A 24,831-nucleotide genomic window follows, 5' to 3' on the forward strand; every position below is an offset into this window, starting at 1 on the left:
ACAGATCTGCTGAGACAGAGCTGAAGTTCAAGAGCCAGTGTTTAGCAAAGTAATTAAAAACAAGTGAAGAGGCTTCTCTTCTAGCAAGGTTGACTCTGCCATGAAGGCAGCAGCAACAGGATTATGGGGACGATCTCATATTTCTTCAAAGCCCCCCCAGAGGACTGAGCCCACCGTGCTAGGCACACGGTGTTGCCAAACAGGTGGCCGATGCATTCATTCCCCTTTAGCCAGTTATTGACATTACTTGCCAAAGACAGTGAGAATCTTCATCCCTACAGCGTTCTGAACTGTACTAAATACTCCCCATTGCCTAGCACAAACCCAAGATCACATCACTCCAACAGAACGAAATTAGATGCCTCTCTCAACACAACCAAGATATGTTTGTTTAAATGACAACTGTAGGATCCCCCCAAGGACATGTAAGCCATGTGAAAACTCTGAGCACAGAGCTCACAGCTGTCCATTTCAACAGTCAACAGTGGACAACTGGTAAGAATCCAAACAATTTTTTATTGTTTAAGTCTTAGGTGCTGTTGTTTTTCTAACAGCTTCCCTGTGAACGATGCAAATTTGATCTCCCAAAATAAGGACTCTTCAGGAAAGACCTTGCCTATGTTAACCAAGACTTGTGTTTGACTTAACTTCTCTAACACTGAAATATAAAGTGATGAAGAGAAAAAATTTCCAAACATCGTACTACCTTTCAAGATTATTTTCTAAAATAGTTAAAACATGAATCTCCACCTTTCTTTTAGGGCTCTCTCCAGGTTCTGTCTTGAGGTAAGTTGAGCCTCCATAAGACTCCAGCTGACTCACTCACCAAGATCATATACCCTTCTTCCAAGTTCCTAAGGAATACAGATAGAAGTGTAGAGGCAGAGAATGAACATCCCTCACCCTAATTCCCTCAAATGGTGGTTTTCTTTTTTGTTGTTGTTGTTTTCTGGTGTTTGTTTGTTTGCTATTTTTTTACTTAGGAGATCCTATCTTTACAAGAACTCTTTTGTGGAAGCCCACTATCTAAAACTGCTAACCACGGGGTCATAATTGAAGGAGACAGGAGAAGAGGCTGGGGAAACACAGAGGCCTCATCATTTGCCCTCCCTCATGCTCTCAGTCTTTTGCTGGACACAGAATAAAGTTATTGACCTTGAAGATTCCTGAAGTAACTTAGAATGTGATTCATGATCTTCAGGATATCAAAGCATAAAAAACACTGAGTTAGACCAGGCTCCTGGGTCTGAATAATAGAGCAGCCTATTTGACTGCCTCACTCAATCATCAGTCCACAATTATTCACTGCGTATCTCGGAGATGCCAGATGCCATTGGAAGCGCCAGGGGTATAGCAGTAAACAAAAGAGATGAATTTTCTGCTTTCATGGAGCTTCCATGATAACAAGGGAAGACACTTAATAAAGACATAAAGAAACAAAACTATGTATAATTTTGATATGATAAGAAAATGGATATGAAGAAAAGTAAGATAGGATAAGGAAATAGTAAAAGGGTATAGATATGTGTGTGTGTGTGTTTGTGTGTGTGCATGCATGCTCTCTTAGCTGCTGGGTCACAGAAGGCCTCCCTTGTGATGGTGACTTCTAATCAGGAAGTAAATAAAGTGAGATGTCTGGGACAAGAGCTGTTCAGACGGAAGAAACAGTAGGTGGAAAGGCACTGAGGCAAGGGAGTGCTCAGCGTGTTTGAGGAAGAGCAAGGAAGCCAGAGTAGCTGGAAAGGTAATGAGAGTGAGAGCAGGAGAGGACGAGGTCAGGAGATGCCAGCTCCTCTGGGGTCGAGGCCAGCTCACCCTTCACGTTGCTCCGCGGGGGCCGGCTGCCAGTTGGGGATGAGATAGAGGTTCAATAAATATATGTGGGAGAGGATCAGAATGTCCATTGTTTTAGTAAAGAGAACACATTAAAGGGTCTATCTGATTTCTTTGTTCTTCCAACAGAAAGTCTGAGGTGGCAAATTTTGTGATGTTTTTGTTTGCTAAGAGTTCAGAACATCCTGCCTTTTATGCAGAGCATCGTTTCCCTCCCTAGTGATCCTGGCCTCGGGGACAAAGTGTCCCCAGTGTTTTCAGGGCCACATCTCTCACTATATCCCCCAAAGTCTGTTTCTGATGTTCTCGTTACTCAGATTACATAGTTTGGCATGTTCTAAGGAAAGTGGTGACTGGCGAAGGAGAAATGTTGTTAATAGATTAGATTCCTTGATGCATAAAAACCGCTTTTTGTATTAAATCAGAAAAGAAACAAATTGTTGCAAAATCGAAGGCCTCCTACTGTACCCCTGAGCTCATGTCAAGCACAGTTTTGGTCAACGATGTCACTCACTCAGCTACTTGGTGCTGTGTTAAGCACAATTCCAGAGCTAAACTGGTGTTGAGAGGTGAAAATTGGCCGCCTCTTTTATTTGTATTTCTGGGAGCAGGCCATTTTTAGCATAATTTCTTAGGTGAAGCAATTTTCAAATGAGGTAATTTTTATGGCAGGCTTTATAAAATCTTACCAAACAGGCCCACGTCTTGTGTTTCTTTTTGTAAGGATGGCCAGAGTTCCATCGTTCCCTCTCCTGGCACCCACCATCTGCCAAGAAACATGACTGATTCCTGGTTTTCTGATCCCCTTTGCAATTTGTGACTGAGTTAACAACAAAAAAAAGTCATTCTGTTTGCAACTCTAAATATATCAAGATTGTCAGACTGTTCAAGGGGGAAAAAAATGCAATCTTTGCTCTGAAAATTTTTTCTTAAAGGGACATTTCAGCTTTGTTATAATGAGGTTAATTCCAGGTCACACACACAAACATACAAAAGCCCTAAATCTTTGCAACATAGATAATGCAGTGGCTAAGACTGTTGACTGCAGTTGAAACAAGGAAGAATAAGGTATTTTGTAGGCCTACGGGGCGCCTGGGTGGCTCAGTCATTAAGCGTCTGCCTTCGGCTCAGGTCATGATCCCGCGGTCCTGGGATCGAGCCCCGCATCGGGCTCCCTGCTGGGCGGGAAGCCTGCTTCTCCCTCTCCCACTCCCCCTGCTTGTGTTCCCTCTCTCGCTGTGTCTCTCTCTCTCTGTCAAATAAATAAATAAGATCTTAAAAAAATACAAAAGGTATTTTGTAGGCCTATTATGGGTAGAGACAGAATATTGCATTTATATCGCCTGATATTAAAAGTCAAAAAGAAGAGGGAGTTCTGCTGGGGTCTTTTTTGCTGTTGGGGAGTTTGTGTAGTTTGGTCCCTCTTCAGCATCCTTTGTGCTCTGATATCTTAGAATGCAACCCAGGTGGTAGGCCTCTTCCTTTTTTTCATCCTTTCGTATGACACAGGAGGGACCCTATGGAGAGAGAAAGTCAGCAACTTTGACTTTACCATTTATACAGCTGGGTTTATAAAAAGATGTTCACTGCCAGTAGTTCACAGTGAAGGTCCTGTCAAACTCCTTGATGACCATGAGACTCGGCTATTGCCCACCTGCTCCAGATATATTCTCCCAGCTTTTCCTCAAAACAAACACTACTCAGACTAGGGTGACTAAACCATCTAGGTTTGCCCAGGACTGAGGGGTTAACTGGGACATAGAACTTTTCATGCTAAAACTGGGAAAGGCTCAGGCAAAGCAGAAGATTGGATCACCCTAACTTGGATCCCCAGGGAGTATGGAGCAGCTCTTGATTGGGAGCTGTGGTCACTGGGCCTACAGGGAAGCTGCACCATTGCCTTTTACCCCCAGGGGTAAGGCCTCCCTGCCCGGGCCTCGGAGGTGACCATGTGGACATCCTCTCATTTGTCTGGTACCAGGATAACCTCTGATAACGTCCAACATTGGCAAAACGGGCATAATAATTGTGCCTACTTCTTAATTATTCTATGAGAACCAATTAGGTTAATATTAATGTGTGTAAAGTGCCTACAACAAAACCTGGTACTTAATCAGTGCCTAACAAATGCTACCTACCTATTATCATTATGATCGTTAGCTAATGGATGACGGAAAATGATGCAGAACTTCAAATCATAGTTGCTCTCTTAGTGAATCTTGAACATCTTACATATATCTTTCCCAAAGTTAGAAAGAAAGAAAGAGGAAGGAAGGGAGGGAAGGAAGGAGAAAAAGAGAAAGGACACATGGTCATCAGTTAATCAATAAGATTTATCTACTTTCTTAAAAATTAATTCTACCCACAAGGACTGACATTTGAGCATAGTCATATATATATATAGTTCATATAAAAAACGTTTTCAAGGGGGCACCTGGGTGGCTCAGTCGTTAAGCGTCTATTAAGGGGGCACCTTCGGCTCAGGTCATGATCTCAGATCCCAGGACCCTGGGATCCTGGGTTCGAGCCCCGCAACGGGCTCCCTGCTCAGCGGGAAGCCTGCTTCTCCCTCTCCTACTCCCGCTGCTTTTGTTCCCTCTCTCGCTGTGTCTCTCTCTGTCAAATAAATAAATAAAATCTTTAAAAAAAAGTTTTCAAAATGCAAATAATTAGTATTAATACACTGCATTTTCAGAATAAGTTACTGCTCTTGTCGACATTGTTTATCATAGTTAAGAAATGCAAACAACCTGAATATCCACCAGTAGGATAATGATTAACATACACACAGCAATTTGTTAAATGAATTTGTTAAAATGAATAAGGTAGATTCTTATGCACTGACATGAAAAGATCCCCAAGGCATACTGTTGCCGAGCTATATATATATATATATATACATATATATATATATACATGTCGCATAATTCCGCATATGTAAACAAATCACAGATACATCTCTATATATGTATAAGTACATGAATGCATAAAAACAAGGTTTTTAGGGGTAGATGCATAAGTACCTAAGGATTATCTCTGGAAAGCGGAGAATGGTTTGGGAGGCTTAAATAGGAGACTCACTTTTAGATTAAAATCATATGTTGCTTAAACTTTATACAAAAAGAATATATCCATATGATTAATACTTACAAATTTTTTAAATAGCATAATAAAACAGCTGTAGGAAAGAACTCCACCCCAAAATTCTTTTGTTATTGTTTTGTCCCTCCTCCTTCTCCCTCATCCCAACATCCTTCTAAAACAAATTTGCTATACGCAGCACAATATCCAGGTTACTGTAGATGAGGTGTATGGCATATAATTCACTAACTGATAATGAGAGTTGACTATAATAAAGAGTCAACAGGGCTGCACCCGAGGACAAATGAAAGAAATAGTCACACTGTTGAACATGATTTGTCAGTAAGTTCTTTAAAAATAAAAGTTGTTAGCTGTTTTTAACCACTTGGTCTTTAACCATGTCATCTTAATAATCAGGGAATATGTTTCAATAGAACACTGAATTTACATTTTTTTGAGGTCTTTGCAAACTAGATAATGGTAATAATCTGGATTAAATCCTGTATCACGATTCTAGGGAGGTTGGAATGGGCTACCTTGTGAGCACAGATATAGACTTTTCTATTATTGGTATGAGCACAGAACCTGAATGCTGAAAATGCTGTCTAGAATATGCTGGGTGGAGAGCTCAAAAAGACCCTCTAGGTTTCATTCCAAGTAACTATGACTAGTTTAGGAAAGGCACTTGCTGCACTGGAAAGAACTCAAGTTTTAGAATCAGACTGAGCAGACTTGATTTCACTCTTCAATATAACATGTGATTTTAGATATATTACTTACTTCCTTGTTCCCCACTCTGTCTCTGTCCAAGAACATAATCATCATTACCTCAAAGGATTATCACAAGGATTAAATATAAGTTATAGAAAAACACAAATTAAGTACAAAATAAATATTAAATATGATTTGCCTGCAACTTATATAGTTCCTTTAATCCTTATGCAGTTACATTGCTGTATTGGTTTTCATTTTTTTTAATTAATTTATTTTGAATTTCTGGCTTTTTACTCACTTTAAAAATTCTACTTTAATTGTAAGGTCAAGTGATTACAAAAGAATAGAACTTTTTAAAACATTTAATGAACAGAAATCTATTCATTCAAATATGCACTCAAGAGAAATCATGGGGTCTTATCATTGCCAGGGGCTGTAGAAGTCATCTGGTTGAATCTAACCCCTACTGTAGGAATTCATTTCATCTTCTCCTTCTGAAGGCTGCTAAAAATGAGGCATGCTTTTTAACCTCTTAGCTAGAAAAGAATGAATCAGGGAAAAAATAAAAAGAGAAGTCTTTTTATTTTTTTAAGATTGATTTATTTATCTGGCGGGGAGGGGCAGAGGGAGAGGGAGAGAGAATCTCAAGCAGACTCCATGCTGAGCAAAGAGCCTGATCCAGGCACCCTGAGATCATGACCTGAGCCAAAACAAGAGCTGGACACCTACCCGACTGTGCCACCCAGGGGCCCCCAGAAACGTCTTTTTGAAAGGAAGGAACTGGACGAGAGGAGAAGCCACGAGTGCCCCTCGAGTATCAGCACCTCTTCCCACCAGAACCATTGCAGCAGGTGATCTTTAGTTCTCTGCAGGCAGCTGCTGACAAAGCAATCTATTCTTCGATCTTCAGAAAGCTGAAGGAGACTGATCTAGAGCATCCTTCTACATCCAATGAAAGGTACAAGAGAGCATTGGATTTTAGGGGAATTGTTTCCCCAAGAGCTCAACCTCCTTCAAAGACAACAATAATGATGGGTGCTGAATTTCTTCTGAAGTTCCTCTGTGTCATTGCTAACCAACTCGTGGTCCACAGTTGCAGTCTAGAACTTACTCTAAGACTAAACTCTTCTCAAATCTCTGAAACCTTCTGGGATGTCCATTGAACTCTATTCCTATTCTTTTGTCCCCTGGGCTCCCTCTTCAATTGCCTTCTTGAGGTGTTCAAAGACATCACCTTCTGCTATATAATTAGGAAGCTCAAAGCAGCATTTTATCCAGCATCAAAAGGTTCAGGAAATCCTCAGTTTGGGTGTAGCCTTAGACACATTTCAGTGATAGTGTGCTATTAAGAATTAACAATTTCAGATTCTTTTCCAATTTTATATTATTCAATCAGTTAATGGACAAAAGTAATGTTTTTTTATTTCTTGATCCTGCTTCAATTTGTTTCATCACTTTTAATTTTACCATAAAACAAAAAATTTTTCTCTACATATTTGTACGTTTCACATTTAAAGCTGGTCACTATGTTGTAAATTACAATACAGAAAGGACCTAAATCAGACATATACCAATAACCAAAGCACCTGCTCTGGGATTCCAAGGTTTTAACTTTATCTTGGACACTTTGGAGACAAGATCCAGAAGGAATAAATATACACCCATCCCTATGCCTAGGTCCTCCCATTTATTCACGATTCAACAATAGTAGTGGCTAATTATGAATTTCTCTTCCAATGACATAGCATACCTTTAGTTTGGAAAAAGAAATGTCCTGGGTCAAATTGAGAAGTGTTTATATATAAAATTTTAAAACAGATATAAATATCTTTGTAAATAAAAAATTCATAAATCAAGCATTTGTAAGCCAAGGAATGAGTACAGATATCATTTAAATCTGTGGAAGTGAGTGAAACCACTCTGAGACTATGTTCAATAGAGAAACAAAGAGTGCTCCAGAAGTAGACTTAAGAAATGCCACATTTAGAAGTTGGTTAGAGAAGACGGAACCAAACGGATTTGGAAGGCGTTGCCTGTTAGGTAGGAAGACACTATCTAATCAGAGTTTCTATTAAGGTCATAATTCTGAGATGAGTGATGTACAAGATGTAAAAGGGTGGTTCACATTATAAGGGGAAATATAATTATGACATAAATTAAAAGGGGAAATGCTCCTAGAGAGGCCACAGAACACTGAACCAGAAGACAGAGGCTAGGATTAAATTTCCCAGCTCTGACTGTTACTAGGTACATGACATTGGACAGGACACATGACTTTGCCCTGAGCCTCAGTGAACTCCTTTGCAAAAGGAAAGATGGGAATACCTAGATCGATGGACTGTTGTGAGAATTTATCGAATTAATGCACTCGAACATACACTGTAAATGGAAAAACATAACACAAACATAAGATACTTGCCTTGGCTCTCTGCCTAGAACTTGCATTCCTCCAGGACAAGGGCCCACCCTACCCACTTCTCTGGTCTGTCTTCTGCCTGAATCCTGACCTCCCCAATGGTATCCACCTGCTTTCTGTGATCTTCTTCTGTTGTGTGATATCTAGGACCTTAGTGCCAACTGCCCATTGCCAGAGCTTTATACATCCCAGTTGCTGGGCTCTCGCCAAATTACCCACCTGGTTCCTGACTTTCTGGCCCATCTACCACCCATGAGCTCAAGTTATGATCTGCTTCACAGTGTTGTTTCAAAGTCAATCCCAGAGCTGATTACTGAGATTCATAGTTAACATCTATCCCTAGTTTGTTCACTCACAAAGATTTCTTGAAATCTTGAGACCAAAGTACCTTGTGTGTATCTTAACAGGTGATATCTACAGCAAAATACATATATGTATTAATTCATCAATTTCCTTCACCTTCAGTTCTTGATTTATACAAATAAAGGCTTTTGTTAATTTAAATGGTCTTAAAAAAACAGCTATGCTGACAGTATCTGGATTGTGTTTGAAAGTCTTTTCTCATCAGGTAAGATATCCATGACTATTTATTTGAAGATTCTTTGATCAAGTTGTTTTCATTAAAAATGAGTATGGTTTTAAAATTACCAAAAGTTCTTTACAATAATTAAATTGCTACTTGCTTTATCCATTCCTTAAGGGAAAAAATTAGCCAACCATTTGTTGAGCTGGGTTGAAAACCCATCTATTATTGGATTCACTGATATTTTAATTACAATTTAATTATCAATGATTAAAGAGGAAAAAATCATAATTAAATAATCTGTGTCATACTCCAAATTTTTTAATTAGTTGATTTGCTCTAAATACAATATTGTAATCCTTTCAGCCAATCATTTTGAAAATAAAAAAAATAAAATTGAGTCTCTTTACTTTAATCTTTGAGATTTTGGAAAGGCCTGAGGAAAGAAAGGGAGGAAGGTCACTATGTGAACATCAAATGATACGCACCAATTTTTAAAACCCTAGCAAAGACTTTGTGCTTCACCAAGCTCTACTCAAGCACCGAGAGAAAATGAAGTAACCCATGACAGGGTATTACAATAATGCCATAGAAGCAATTCCTGTCTCCATAATGGGAAGTTATATGTCAAGCTAAAATATCCAAGTCTTTTATATTTTAGGACTAATAACTTTTATTGCTGTTTTTACGGGATGTCATTTTCTACTTTTTAAGAAATTTAATTACATTTGCTCTTCTCCAATCATCATCAATCCCCTCTTTTGGTCCATGCCTAGATTACAAAGAAAAATCTAAGCGAAACTGCAATGACTTTACCTGAATTCTTAAGCAGAATACAAAGTGTTCCAACTTTCTCATAGGACATACCAGTTTGCTATGGTTAACTACTTTAAGGAAATAAGCCTGGCTCCACTGGCAATGGGGGTGAGCTGTGACGAAATTCAGACCAGGCGAGTTTTCAGTATCCATTGTCATTGGTTATATGCTCCCATCGTACTCTATATCTTTCTTTCCAAATATTTACCAGTTCATAATTATGTATTTATATGATAATATTGTTAATATCTTTCTCCCCAACATGACAGTAAGGCCCATGAAAACAAGGGTAAGATCAATTTTTCCTACCAGTGTATATTTCAGCACCCAGTCAGTGGGTGCCTAAAATGTAGTAAGTGTGCAAAACACTTTTACAGAAATAAATAAGTAAATAAATAATTTTCAAAGAGTCCTTAGGAATGGATCAGTATCAGTCACTTGGTATGTCCTATGTAATGAAATTCTACAAAAGGTATTTTTGAACAATTAGTTGATTACACCACATTTTGATAGCTTGTTTTCCCCAATAGCTTGGGTTAAATTGATATTTTCCCCGATAGCTTGTTTCCAGAGGCTGGTTTCAGCCTTCTCTGATGACCACAGAGTGACAGCCCTTTTGTGTACTTATATTAAGAGCATTCTATTAAATATTTTGAGTTTTATAGTTTGTCTTTAGAAGTCCACCTGAAGGGCGCCTGGGTGGCTCAGTTGGTTAAGCGACTGCCTTCAGCTCAGGTCATGATCCTGGAGTCCCTGGATCGAGTCCCGCATCGGGCTCCCTGCTCAGCGGGGAGTCTGCTTCTCCCTCTGACCCTCCCCCCTCTCAAGCTCTCTCTCTCTCTCATTCTCTCAAATAAATAAATAAAATCTTTAGGGCGCCTGGGTGGCTCAGTCGGTTAAGCGACTGCCTTCGGCTCAGGTCATGATCCTGGAGTCCCTGGATCGAGTCCCGCATCGGGCTCCCTGCTCGGCGGGGAGTCTGCTTCTCCCTCTGACCCTCCCCCCTCTCATGTGCTCTCTCTCATTCTCTCTCTCTCAAATAAATAAATAAAATCTTTAAAAAAAAAAAAAAAAAAAAGAAGTCCACCTGAAAATTTAGAAGAACAACAATTTCCTTAGAAGTGTATCCCCTAAACTGTTACACCAATATTATGAGAAAAAACAGGTTTTTTCCAACCCTTTCCCTTCACACGGTATGAGCATCTGAAAGACAGGTCACCTGATAGTACAGTAAGGGTAGTTGGTTCTCAAACTTGAGTGTGCATCAGAATCACACGGAGGACTTAAAACACAGATCGCGAGACAAACCCACAGAGTTTGTGATTCCATAGGTCTGGTGTAGGGGCCTGAGAATTTGTATTTCTCACAGCTGCCACAGTGTTGCTGATGCCGCTGGTCTGTAGAGCATTCTTCGAGAGCAACTAGGGTGGTTGCTGGAAGGGAATCTTGCTAAAATTAGGTTCAATACCACCCACATTCTTGGTTGAAATAGTCTCATAGAGAAAATTATAAACGATTGGTGGAGAGGATGAATTAGCAGAAGGGGCTACATAACATATATTATGCAATACATTATTAATTAACCAGCTTGCCTTATTACTCTTTGGTTCGTGGTTTATTGTTTTTCCCAAATATGCTTCTTCAGGAATTACCTTGTTTCATTTTTTAATAACTAAAATTCGGGAGGTAGGGGGGAGGAATCCCAAAGTTATTTTTGTTCTCAGTAAAAATCACCTCTCTTTGGCTTCCCTGTCCCTCAGCTCCTCAAGAAGTTCACTTACTCCTTTTAATCATTATCTGTAAAAATGGATGTAATAGAATCTATCTCAGTGACTTGCTGTGAAGATTAAATGAGACCCTAAATGGAGAAAACTCAGCACTGAAAACAGTCTGTAAGTGGTAGCTGCTGTGTTTTTACTAATTCATTTACTCATTCAAGGAACTGAAGTCCAGTGGTCGGGGGAACCGTGACTGAAACTACTCCATGTCTATCGACCACAGCAATAGCCCTAAATCGTAAAGGGAACGTTCAGTTATGTTTTAGGTATTCTGCTTACTGTGGCACAAAAGTGTTTGATTTGGAAATTTTGGCACAGGGCACCAGGATAGCATTCTCCCGAACTATACAAAACCACAAAGAAGGATCACCTGGAGGACTGCTTAAAAATACAGATTCCCGAGCTCCACCCCAGACCAACCAACAGCATCTCCAGGGGAGAGGCCTAGGAATCTTCAATCATCACCCCAGGTGATTTCTCTGATCAGGAAGTTTGGGAAACACTGAAGGGACCTCTCACTCCATTCCAACGGTGGCTCATGTAAGCCCTAAACATCATTTCTGTTTATTCAGTAGGCCGCTGTTGACCACAAAATTTCAGAAGTACTTTCTCAGTATTTTGTTCTTTTGAACTGAAGTCACCTGGAGAGGTCAGCTGTAAGCAGGGTATTTTTTGGCTGGTGGTGCTTTGGAAAGGCTCTCAGTGTTTCGAGTTCACTCGCCGCCGGTTGCTAACTGGTCAGGCCCTGTGCCTCGCTTCTCGATTGCCTAATACCTCCCTTCTGTAGAACTTCCTCCTGCAACTCCTCCTCTTGCTGGTCTTTGCCTCACGTCTAGCTTGTTTGTCCCTCAACTCCATGTTTTGAGCAGAACATTTGGTGCTCTCCTAGGTCAGGACGCTTTGCTGGAATAGTCGATTTCCAGGGATTTTACAGGCTGGCCAAAACAGTTTGTTCCGAACAGCGACGCCGGGGCCGGGACTGGCAGCCAGTCGGCCCGGGCGTTTCCTGACTCTGCACAACCACCCGTGACCTTGGCGAGCGAGCGAGCGAGCGAGCGAGCGCCGCCTGCCCCGCTGCTTCTCGGCGGCGTCCGGGCGATGCTCTGGCTGGACCTTAGAACCGAAAGGGGGTTCGGGGGCACGGGAGGCTTCTTAGGCAGGCGAGAAGAGTTATTTTCCTTCTCTCGAGGCGAATCCCTCTCACTAACTTCGGGGGGGGGGTAGAGGGCGGCGGGTAGGGGAGTAAGGAGGAAAGGGAAATGTCTGCCAAGGGCTCGAGACAAAGCGTGAGAACTCAGATGGCGAGAAGCGGGCTTGAGCGAGAAAATCGGAAGGAGGAAGGCTGAGGGCGGACAATCGGGTTAAAAATAGAAACGCATTCTCCACGGGACTCGCTCCTTCCAGCTCCACCCCGGGACCGACAGCCGGGCCAGGGACTCGGCTCCGGGCGACGGCAGCGCGGCCGGGCTCGACCCCGCCTCCCGGACCCGGGAACTGGGCCCGGGAGGCGGGGCGCCGGGCTCGCGACGTCACCGCGCTCCCCGTCGCCGCCGTCGGGGTTTTCGCTGACGCACGGACCCCGCCCCCCCCTTTCCCTCACTGCCCGAGTGCCGGGCGGAGAGAGCGCGTCAGTCGGACGGAGCGCGGACCGGTGTGCGCCTGGGCCCGGGGCTCGCTTGCTCCCAGGAGCCACGCAACTTCCGCGGCCATAGCTGAGGCGACGGAGAGCACCACCGGCGGGCCCTCGCGGCGCCCAGGCCTCCCTGCGCGCGTCCTGGTCGCCCTCGGAGTCGGCCCAGCCCGCCGCCGGTGGAGGCGTGAGGTGACGACGGGCGAGTGCCGCGGGCAGCGTTAGCCGCCGCGGCCTCCGGTCCTCCCTCCGTCTCCTCCTCTGCCCGCCCCCCCGCTTCCCTCCTCCCACTTCCCGAGCTCCGGCGTGTCCCGGCCGCGCTCGGTGCTACTGCAGGAACAAAGGAGGACCCCGCGGCGGCGGCAGCGCCACCTCCGCCTCCGCCCCGCTCCCGGCCCGCGGCGGCCGCTCTAGGGCGCCCGGCTCGTCCCTCCCGGAGGCCTGGGCCCGGCCCCACTGCGCCGGCGTCGCGCGCGAGCCCGGCTCCTGCACTCCTGCCCCCGCAGGGTGAGTGGTGCGGAGCTGGGGGAGGGCGCCCGGCGGCTGGTGCCCGGCCGGGGGGATGGGGGGGGGGGGCACCGGGCCGCCTCGGGCCTCTGGCGGAGCCCGAGCGGGCCGCGGCTGGCGGCCTCCGGGGGAGGGGCGCCCCCTCGCCAGCTCAGGAAGCACAAAGACGGAGGCGTCATCCTGTCGTCGTGGCCCGAGGTCCGGCACCCCGCGCCCCCGGCTCGCCTGCACCCGCACGGTCCGGAGAACAATGCCCGGCGTGTGGGCTCCGGGCCTTCCTCGCGTCCGTCCCGGCCGCCTTCTGCGCGGCGCCCGGCGTGGGCAGCCGGACCCGGAGAGACAAAGGGGCCGTGGCGGCGGCCGCACCCCCGGCCCCCTGCTCGCCGCACCCCCCTCCCTCCCCAGTTCGCCGCCGCCGCCGCCTCGGAGGAGCCGGTCAGGGTCGGGGGTCGGCGCGGGCCGGCCTGGCCTGCGGAGCTGCTGTTCTGCATGACTCAGTGGTTTTCGGAGAAGGCCCTGCCGGGCTCTCCTGAGCAAGGCCTCGGCGTAGAGAGGGGCATGGTGGGGAGGAACGGGGGGCACCAGTGGGACCCGGACTTGTTCGGAAATCCGCTGGAGGGGGGGGGGGCTCTTCTGTCGTCGCGTTTTAGTTTTGCCAGCGTCGCTGCGTTTTTCGCTCGAGATCCTTTTCATGAGGGAAATGGAGCACCTTCCCCTTTGTTTCATGCATGTAGGCTGGTGAACGTGAAATTCTTGCTTGCTTTCCGCGCACTGCGTGGAGCTGTTTTGAGGAAAGGCCCGTGTTACCTCTACTGAACGCCTCCTAAGAATCTGGTCTAAGGACCTTAGGGTAAAGTAGTGTGTATAGGTCACAGAGCCCCTGGTTTTAAACCTGGCGTTCAGGTAATTTACAGACTTAAAAAAAAAAAAAAGAAATTAAAACTAATTTTATTTTATTCCTTAGCTTTTTAAAAGTAGGCTTTCAGAACTTAATGGGTGAAAATATTGCAATTTTTATCTTAACAAGTTTTTGGGTTTTTTTTTTTTAATGTTTCCCCAAGAAAGAATTTATTGTAGTTCTCCCCTATTTTCTATCTCAGGCCCGGTATTAAGCCTGGGAAGGAGCCTTCAAAAATCAGAGTAGTCTCCTTTTGGCAAACAGAGAAGGGAGATCTGGAGAGTAAGGACTTGGCCAAGGTCACTGGCTTAGTTAGAAGTAAATTAGTGACTAGAACTCAGATCTCAAGTCCAGGTGAGTAGGCATTCTTAACATCTTCTAACGTGAGCACCTGAAAACTAAATAACATAAGTGTAAAAGCCTTTTTTTTGTTTGTCTTTTTAATTCGTATTTGAGGCTGGAGAGTTTTTCTGTTACATGTCCAGGTTTTAGTTTTCTTTAAACTATGAGTTAGGGGCACCTGGGTGGCTCAGTCGGTTAAGTGTCTGCCTTCCGCTGGGGTCATGATCCTAGGGTCCTGGGGTCGAGCCCCGCATCCCGCTCCCTGCTCAGCGGGGAGCCTGCTTCTCCCTCTCCCTCTGCCTGCCGCTCTGCCTACTTGTGCTCTCTCTCTCTCTGTCAAATAAATAAAATCTTAAAAATTATGAGAAGAAGCCACAAACTGTAAAAATACACATTTCAGCTATACAAAATATAAAAACATTTCCTCTGTATCTGATAGAGCTGACCCAGGAACGCACAAGTTTCTAACAACAAAACTGTAAAGGTACTAAATAGTAATGATGATGTATTTTTCTAAAATGGTGCCAAGCAGGAGGGAAACAGCATCTACTGGCAAACTACCCCCTCCCTCAAATTGCTGCTGAGCAGAAGGATTTAAACATGAGGATTCTTTCTGCCTCGGTGCTCTCTCTGCTGTGCTTGGTTTTTATAAACAACCTGACCATTTTGGCTTCATGAGTGATTAATGATGCATCTTAGTTGAATTTGAGATTGTTCGCTAGCCCTCTACATTAAAAAAAAAAAAATTGCAGTAGCCTTAATGGCATCTTTTTGTTTTGTTTCCTTATTATATTAGATCTATGAACGCAGCATCCTTAGTTCTTGGGGTTGTGTAGGAGTTGGCAGGCTCTAAGATATAAATAGAAGCTGATTTCAGAGGCCCCTGTTGACTAGGCTTTATGTGAGAGCCTCCATCCAGCTCAGCCTGTCACATTGCAGCCTTGTGACAGGCTGAAGCGCCCGCCCATGTGATCTAAGCTTCTGAGAAATATTAAGGCAAGCTTTGCACATGTGATGGCGTTTAAAAGCTGGCTTTCTAGGGGGGAAAAATCTACAAGATGGGAAGCTATGTGGAAGACTAATGTCCTGGTGTCTCTTGTGTTTCAGTTGCAGGCTATTTATAGTGAGTTGAAAGTAGTTGTGTTTTCTGAAGAAGGAAAGGTGGGATACTTGGCAAGTCGAAGTGGGTAAAATCATTGATGAGATCCCCCCCTTTTCTTATATAAAGGAAAAGATTTTAAGAATTGGATGCACTGGGCGCCTGGGTGGCTCAGTCAGTTAAGCGACTGCCTTCGGCTCAGGTCATGATCCTGGAGTCCCGGGATCGAGCCCCACATCGGGCTCCCTGCTCGGCGGGGAGTCTGCTTCTCCCTCTCCCACTCCCCGTTTGTGTTCCCTCTCTCGCTGTGTCTTTCTCTGTCAAATAAATAAATAAAATCTTTAAAAAAAAAAAAAAAGAATTGGATGCACTAATGTTAACGTGGGTTGACTCTTAAATTTAGGCCAGTTTGCTGTTACAGAGCCACTGTCAGATGACACTGGAAGTTAGTATAGAAACTGTGAGCTAGCAGAATTCTTAAGCTGGCTTCAAGGAGTGACCTTTTTGCGTAGGGTAGATTCCCCCACATTGCACGGGGGGCATGCACATAAATAATCATAATTTATTATTTGAAGCATTTTTGCACATATTAAAAGTTTTTAAAAACCAAGCTGAAAATGTTTATTAATAAACTTCATAAGTGATGTTGAAATATTTACACTACCCTGCTCCAAAATGAGTCAGCTAAATTCCACTTACTATTTAAAGAGACCGTGTCTGCTAAATTAGTACTATTGTTTGAAGTACGTTGTGGTTCTCCCATCACCCTCCATATAAGCTTGACTGGCTTGAAATATTTCTTTTTGCTAACAAAAGGAAAGATTACTATCCTTTAACTGTTGGGGAAATATTGGCAGGATTCTGGCCCGGTCAGTATTGATGAGTCTTCTAACCCCTTTTTATTAATCTTGGTAAAAAGTGTTAAATACTTGTTAAAACATTGTTTTTAGTAACTTACTAAAGAATGTATTCTGTGTGGTAGTTGGGAAAAGCCATATGAAATTCTAGGAGATGATAAGCTCTAGCTTGAAGTACTTTCCTGCACTTACTTGAAATGTTTATAGCTTAACAAATCATAAGTAATCTCCACTGTAAGCATTAAGCATATTTAAATGACAGTGACCACAAGTTCTAGTACACAGTCTCCCTTTGATAAAATGCTCTCAAATACGCCTTTTGTACCTACATATTTTAAGTGATATGGAAACTTTCCACAGTTTAAATTTTGCATTATGTGTATTTTCACTTAGGAAAATTTACTAAATTTAGCATAGCGTTACTATATTGGTGCTAATTTTAAAAGGCTTCTGGAAAAGCAAGGTATGCTTGCTGTGTGAAGTTTTTTCTGGTAACCTAGCATTGAATATTAATTACCAAAGGTGGTGTGTTCACATTGCTTTACTTTGCCGTATTGAAGTAGAGCTTTCAAAGGTTTCATTTCCTGATGTGAGGAAGACAAGCACTTGCGAAAAGTTTTAATAGATGGAGCTTTTGGTTGGAGAAATCTATAGCTGATAATTTGTCCATTTGCAGGTTTCTGGGCACTGACTTTATTTAAAGTATTCAGACCCAGATTTCACACCTCAAACGCAGAACTTAAAAGGAATTTCATAAGCAGCTGACCCCTAAATTCTTTTTTTTTTTTTTTAAGATTTTATTTATTCATAAGAGACAGGCAGAGGGAGAAGCAGGCTCCCCGCTGAGCAGGGAGCCTGATGTGGGACTTGATCCCAGGACCCTGGGATCATGACCTGAGCCGAAGGCAGACGCTTAACCATCTGAGCCACCCAGGCGCCCCTGACCCCTAAATTCTTAAAGAGCTTTGCTTGTTGGTGCTAAGGTAACAGGAAAGGCTAGATGATCTACCAGCTTTTTCTTCAGTGTTCTGTAAAGGTGGTGCAACGTTGTTCTGCCCCATAGCAGAATTGTTGAATTACTGGTGAGGCCCAAGTATGTTCAAGGTATTTTAAGAATGCTTTAAGAGCAACATCCAATATATGACCAGTTTAAAGAACCACCAGTAGCTATCAAGAGTTGATACTTAATTGTGATCCTTGTAGATTTTTTTCATTTGCAAGTTCCATTTTATATATTTTTAGCTAAAAACACCATTTGATATGGTCTGCCTGTAGTGCAGGAAAGCAGAAAAGTGACTTTAAGAATGCCGATTGCCCAGATTGATTTAAATGTAATTCTGATATCTGGCAGAGTGACCTCTTCAGAAATTGAAACAAAGATCATGGTGATAGGTGAAGTAATACATTTTAATGTTTAATGATAGAATTTCTTTTGTCCTAAAGACTGTGAAGTCCTTACAGTTCATTATTTATCATGTTAAAAGACGGTTTCTTTAATGCCCATTGTTTTATAAAAGCAACAAAACAGTCATATTTCTTGGCCTGCTCTTGTTAATGATTAACATAATTTGGGCCTTCGTTAGAAACACTTGGTGTTTAGAAGTAACAAAGGTATGCTGGTGGCTATCATACTAATTCAGTGATTTTACTTTGGTAATATGCTAATTAATAAAATTTTGTTTTTGTTTTGTTTATAGCAGAAAAATATGGCTCAGGAGACTAACCAGACCCCAGGGCCCATGCTGTGTAGTACAGGATGTGGCTTTTATGGGAATCCTAGGACAAATGGAATGTGTTCCGTTTGCTACAAAGAACATCTTCAGAGGCAGCAGAATAGTGGCAGAATGAGCCCAATGGGTAAGTTTCCAAGGAAAAACCCATTTGAAGAACTGGTGGACAGAAAATATAGAACCAAGAATTGGGTCCTAAGACTGTGAGAATCATTGCTGAGAGCCCAAGGAGAGAAGACCTGAGAAAAGCTTGAAATTAAAGCATCAGCCCAAGTACTTAAAACGACTACCTCAGGAATGAATGACTGTGTATCTACAAGCATCTTCTAGCTTTTTCATGTTCATTTTTGAGGTTTTGTTTCATACTTAGGTTCACTGGATGTGACTTTTTCATATATGCTTTTGTTTGGATACTCACTTAATTGTAAGATTCTGCAGCACAGTGAAAATGCTTAAATCACTAACCTAATTAAATGCAAGTATTTGTTACTTCTTAATAGTCTTGATACTGAGTGTTTGTAGTCTTGCTCTTTCTTACAAATCCTTTTTTTAAATAGGAACAGCTAGTGGTTCCAACAGTCCTACCTCAGATTCTGCATCTGTACAGAGAGCAGACACTAGTTTAAACAACTGTGAAGGTGCTGCTGGCAGCACATCTGAAAAATCAAGGTAAGATTGACCATTTCAGGCTTTTTATAATAATACAAGGAGGAAATAAAGATATCTGTGCTATCCGTACTGTTCTGAGTGTTCGTATATCCTAAGGATGTTAATATATCAGATGCCCTTGGCTTTGTGTTACAGTCTGGGATTCCAGGATTCTTTTAATACATGATCTTATAGGTCATTGAATAAAGATGTATATTATAACACACTCCATGATGCTGTGTTGAGAATGCTGTGCTTTTATTTTCCTGTAATTGAGGTTTAGGGATTGTGGAGAGTACGGCTCTGCAGACTCTGTTCGAGGGCTACACATGGCATTTTGGCAAAGCTGCCCCTTTGCCCTTAAATTACAGGCACAGCTAGAAGTTCCCAGTTGGCCATAATAGAACACTGGAACCTCTCCAAGTATGTGGCCTGGAATTGATGAGCCATTTATCACATGGCTTTCTTTATCCTCAACGATGTGTGCTGGGCATCCAGTACTCTCTTAAATTTTTAGAGTATTTAGCTCCATTGATCGTGTTGGAAATGATACATAATTTAAAGTTGAACTGACAACTTACCTTGCAAAGAAGTACCCTTAACATCTTTAAAAATGTTTGCTTGAACTCAAATAGAAATGTGCCTGTGGCCGCCTTGCCTGTAACTCAGCAAATGACAGAAATGAGCATTTCGAGAGAGGACAAAATAACTACCCCGAAAACAGAGGTGTCAGAGCCAGGTATGCTTTTTGTTTAATACTAGTTCTGTTCTGGATTTGGTAGTATGAGAAAGTGTTGGCGGGGGGGGGGGGGGGGGATTATTTCTTTCTCATTGAAAGATTAAATTGGAGAGAAAGCCGTAAAATACAGGCCAAGCAAGAACTACTGTCTTTAAAGTCCCTTAAGCGTAAAATAGTCACTCTTTACTCTTCTTTCTTTTCTGCCCATGCCCCCTCCTTAGCCCCACCCCACAAATCCGCAAAATTGATAATCTGGGGACTGGAAATGTTAAGAATTTAATGAACTTAAAAAGTAGTTTACCAATATATTTTAAAGATCTTTAAATCACTAGGGAAAGTATTATTCATGAATGGGAAATTATATAGATTAAATTTCAAAGCCATGAAGAAAATTTTATATCAAAGGCAGTATCAGTCTTGATATTGTAGAAAATACTGAGGACAAAGAACATGTTGAACACTAAAAAAACTTTCAAATTGAAGAAGTGTAGGATCCCTATCCTGTTTTGTGGGATTTTAAAACTCACTCTGGAAAGGCGTTTTTTTCATTGAGTGGCTTTGAGTCTCTGCTTCTGTGCACAACCTGTTGCCAGAGATTGGCTTGTTCTGAATTACCTGTGCTGGACCCTGGAACAAGTAGCCCCGTACTCTTCAGGGCACATAGTTCATTATTTCCTGGTACACAGTGTTGACTAAACCCATTATAAAACTTTATTATGAGGAAATTGTATTTGTGGATATGTAATCTGCTTTGGAGGCTGGCTTTTGCTAACATCACATAGCAAAGCTTATGTGAATTATAGCAGTGTTAATCTGTAAAGGTAAGGTAAAAATTCTTACGTTCAGGTCAATACATATTTAATATTTTGAAATGAGTTCAATCCTTCTGAAAAAGCTGACCAAATTAATGTGTTTGTGAGGCTTTTCTTCTGTTTGAGGGGTTTTTTTTTTTGGTGTGTTTTTTTTAACACAAAATTACTCTGACCTTGGAACAGTACTCTTGGTTTATATTTGTAGCTAGTCTCTGCTATTATGCTCTCTTAGTAGGCACTCTGTAGTTTGTTCTCTTTGCCTTTACTGAGTCATTTTCCCCTTCTTCCCTGTATGTCCCAGGAATCATTCTTCAGTTTTCTGATGTAGCCAAAGAAGTGGCTGTCACCTGCCCCCCTCCAACTATTCCCATAGATTCTTTACCAACATACCATCAGGAAAAACTGTAATAAGGTTGTCATAATAGATTATTAGGATAAGTAGTAGGTAGAATATTATTCCGTTAGTCTAGTCTTAAGCTATTTGTCTCACCGAGTATGTTACTAATGCAAATGAGTTATACATTAGGGGAGCATTTTTAGAGTGAGCTGTCCTGAAACCTGTCCGCTTGCTGTAGAGTTTGGACTTATGCTTATAGCATTAGTGCTGGCCCATTGCATACATTAATTTGCTATTCTTTGGGTTTGGATTAATATTAAAAGTCAAGGCTTCTGGTATAGATGAATTTTATAAACGTAGAATTAAATTTGGTATTTTGTTTTAAATAGTGGTAATGTGGGCTTTAATGTGGTGAACTGTAATTTTATCTTCATATTGACAAGTTTTATTGATGTCTTCTATGAATTAAAATTTAGAGCCCTTTTAGGTGGAGAAACGGACTTTTTTAAAGTAGATCATATTTCTCATTGTCTAAGTTCCACACCTGGTTTAGTATTGCAAAGTAAATAAAAGTTGTGCGTTAAAAATTCTCGTTTTGCCTGTGGACTCCTTAATAGTCAAAATTTCACAAGTACTTAAGCAGTCCTAAAGACCGTGTTTGCTGATTTTTCGAAAAATTTTTTAAGAACTCTTCAGATCTTCTACGTATGACCATATAAAGCATTCATTAAAATGGCAAAATGATAATTGTAAAATGTTGGGATCTGAAGTTAATTAGGGCTTAATGATTTAGGTTTCACTTGTCGCAATTTGCTGGATTTATCTATACAGTCTTTCTTTTTTATCAGTATAAAACCAAAATGACTTTTTTATAGCCAAGTACCTTAGAGGTTGGCAACTTCTATTTGCTCAATAATAATGAAGGTGAACTGCCCTAATTAGGAAATTTGCATTTAGGCAAGTGCAGTATGGAAAAACTGGGCATGTGACCAACATCTCCCAGGTCTTTAAAACTTGAGATTTTGATCCCTAGTACTAGCTGTTAAGAGTGAGTTTAAAGGAATTTGAGTGGAGTAATCATTTTACAGCATTTAAAGGAGCGAGTATATGTTGATTGGCAAGAAATCCTCAAGATTTGAAAGAAGTTCTGGTATTAAAGTAGAAAATTCTACATAGAGCACATGTTTTTAAAAAAGGCTTCATAAATGTTTTCACTAAAAATCTTACTGTCTCTCTTAAATGTTTTCTTTTTTTTATTTAAATAATTATCAGCCCGTGAACTCTTGACAAATATCTCATTTTCACCTTTGTTTTTCAGTTGTCACTCAGCCCAGTCCATCAGTTTCTCAGCCCAGTACTTCTCAAAGTGAAGAAAAAGCTCCTGAGTTGCCCAAACCAAAGAAGAACAGATGTTTTATGTGCAGAAAGAAAGTTGGCCTTACAGGTATTACAGAACATACAAGACAATGCATATTTTATTGCTAGGATTTAATAGGGAGCTCCCTAAGAGACTGGTCAGTCTTAACACCTATAGAAAATGCCTGACCTTCAGGAACAGAAAGTTTCCAGAGTGGACTAGAAAGAGGGCAGGATAATGGGGAGAAGTTGGGTTTGATTTCCATTTGTGTCTCTAATCCTCTAAAACCCTCTATTAGCTTCAGGCCTTCTGAATTACTTTGCTTTATTGAATTGATAAAAATTCATCCCTGTTGAGTCTTTGCTTTGTTCTCCTGGGGGAAGGTAGCTGAACTAAATGGTAAGCACCATCTTTGAGCCAGGCAGAAAATGCTAAAATACTTTTTAACTGTTCCCTTTAAATCTCAGAACCCTGTGGTTCTTTTCCCTAGTTTTCACTTAAGGAAATATTACCCAGTTTATATGTGGTCGGAGGAAGGTTTGCATCCAGGTCAGTCTGGCTCCAGAGCCTGTGTAATTTCTACTCTGATATCTACAGGAGTTTATGGAAGGATAGTTACTTGAATTTCTCACTATGTCAAAAGAGACTGAAAGCTCTTTCACAATTTAAAGTGGCAGACTGTTTCATGTTGTAGAGAACCGTGAAAATCTGGTTCCTTTTCTATAGTGACAGGCTTTTTTTTCCTTTCCTTTTAATTACTACAAATTCCCAAGTGACTCTACTTCCTTATGTGTACAGGGTTTGACTGCCGATGTGGAAATTTGTTTTGTGGACTTCACCGTTACTCTGACAAGCACAACTGTCCATATGATTACAAAGCAGAAGCTGCAGCAAAAATCAGAAAAGAGAATCCAGTTGTTGTGGCTGAAAAAATCCAGAGAATATAAATTACTACTTGTGAAGAGACTGAAACTTTGTTTTTATTTTAATATATCGTAGGAAAACATTAAAGAGCAGATGCATGGCCATTTTCCTTTGATGTTCTCCAGAGTTTTACTTTACACTTGTCTGTCTTATAATTGAAATTTTAGGATGTTTGGGTGTTTGTTACAGGCAGAAATGGATAGATACAGCCCTACAAAATGTATATGCCCTCCCCTGAATAAAATTGGATGAAAATCGACACAGCAAATTGAAGATACACAGACGATAGGGACAGAATTTAGTTCCCACGTGCCAAACATAATACATGAAATCTCTGCATGTTTGCAGCATATCTGCCTTTTGGGAATGTAATCAAGGTATAATCTTTGGCTAGTGTTATGTGCCTGTATTTTTTAAAAAAATGGTACACCAGAAAAGGACTGGCAGTCTACTTCTACCATAGTTAAACTTCACCCTGTTAATTTCCACAACATGTTCTTTGGAAGTAGGAGGAGAGCTATAAAGAGGATCAGACCTTTCCGTGAAACCAGTATTTGGTGCCATATGTAAGCCTGGTTAATTTGTCTTCTCAAAGCTGTCAAATAAGACATTCTGTGAAAGGTAAACATCGCAACTGGTTATCATGAGTAAAGCCGTCAGGCCCACAGGGTCTTTGAGCGATCTTTGAAGCGTATTGTGCTGGCCAGCACCAGAAGATGTCTGCATTACTCTCACTGCTAAAAATGTTGTGTAGCACAGAACTGCACTAGGCTTAATTTGTTTACAAGAAGAAATTAAAACTACATTCGGTTTTTACATACAGCAGCTCTGTTGAATAACATGCATCTGAATTTTAAGTTGCAAAGGTATCTGAAAAGTTCATTTTTCATGTGCATCTTTTGTTGAATGTTTTGGTTCAAGAAAGAATGTTTAAAGCTTTTTTAAAGACTTCAGTTCCTAATGTAACTGTACCCTTCTGCATGGAGAACCCTAACCAACACGGCTGCAGTAGACTTCTTAGTGGTATCCAGCACCACGTGCAGAGGGCTGCTTTATCAATATTAATTGTACTTGGGTGTAGGACTCTAGTGTTCTTGGGTGTATTGCATGGGCTGCATTATCTACAGCATTGTACAATAACAACTAGAAGAGGCAGTATACTTCACTGATGCTTGTCTGGTAATATCACTTCTGTGTTATAATGGAAGGTTTTTGTGATGTATGAAACTTGTGTTTTTTATATATAAATGAGTATAGTTAGATTAGTATTGTGGTAATGCCTGTTTTCATCTGTAAATAGTTAAGTATGTACACGAGGCACTACTTCTGATTTATTGCAGTGTTCGGTCCTAGTTTTTACTTTAATTACAGCATTCGGTTTTGCTTTCAATTTTATGTACCTTAGTTCTGAGTTAGATCTGCAGATGTGTACAGATAGTTCATATTTATGTATTGCACATAATCATGCTATTCAGCATTGATGCTATATTGTATTATGTAAATAATAAAAGCCATGTACAGAGGGAAGCTTCCACTTGTCCATTGGGTTTTTAAGCCGTAGTTAGAAGTCATAAAGGGGAATAGTTAGGAAATGTTTCAACTTTGTAGTTGCGTATGTAGCCTTTGCATGGCTATATTGTGATTTTTTTGATTTGCCTTCCCTGAACATGATGTGTTCAAGTGAGAACCGTATGTTGAATTTTGTGAAACATCAAGTATGGTACACAGTGGGCAGTTTATTTTTGAAGAAATGAATAGGCACTTTTTAGGATCACAACCATCTTAGAACT

At 41.5% G+C, this 24,831-nt stretch overlaps 1 protein-coding gene across 2 annotated transcripts; it reads left to right on the forward strand.

Moving 5' to 3' along the window:
- Window positions 1-12,765: 12,765 nt before the first annotated feature.
- ZFAND5 (zinc finger AN1-type containing 5) lies at window positions 12,766-24,568 on the forward strand. Of its 2 annotated transcripts, XM_035029047.1 has the most exons (6): window positions 12,766-13,298; window positions 18,192-18,351; window positions 18,782-18,893; window positions 19,508-19,611; window positions 22,079-22,204; window positions 22,916-24,568. In XM_035029047.1, the coding sequence occupies exons 2-6, from the start codon at window positions 18,201-18,203 to the stop codon at window positions 23,062-23,064; spliced, it is 642 nt and encodes a 213-aa protein (XP_034884938.1). In that variant the 5' UTR covers window positions 12,766-13,298; window positions 18,192-18,200; the 3' UTR covers window positions 23,065-24,568. The 2 variants fall into 2 exon arrangements, with proteins under 2 accessions (XP_034884938.1, XP_034884939.1); XM_035029048.1 differs by lacking the exon at window positions 12,766-13,298 and having other exon boundaries at window positions 17,395-18,351; window positions 22,916-23,150.
- The last annotated feature ends 263 nt before the right edge of the window (window positions 24,569-24,831 follow it).

Source organism: Mirounga leonina, unplaced genomic scaffold, assembly GCF_011800145.1.
Source record: "Mirounga leonina isolate KUSES-001 unplaced genomic scaffold, KU_Mleo_1.0 Mir_224, whole genome shotgun sequence".
NCBI lineage: Eukaryota > Metazoa > Chordata > Mammalia > Carnivora > Phocidae > Mirounga > Mirounga leonina.

Coding starts and splice junctions, on each gene's coding strand:
- ZFAND5 (XM_035029047.1), top strand. CDS start 18,201: ATGGCTCAGGAGACTAACCAGACCCCAGGGCCCATGCTGTGTAGTACA. Junction 19,612..22,078: donor AACAGAGGTGTCAGAGCCAG/GTATGCTTTTTG, acceptor TTTGTTTTTCAG/TTGTCACTCAGCCCAGTCCA. Junction 22,205..22,915: donor AAAGAAAGTTGGCCTTACAG/GTATTACAGAAC, acceptor TTATGTGTACAG/GGTTTGACTGCCGATGTGGA.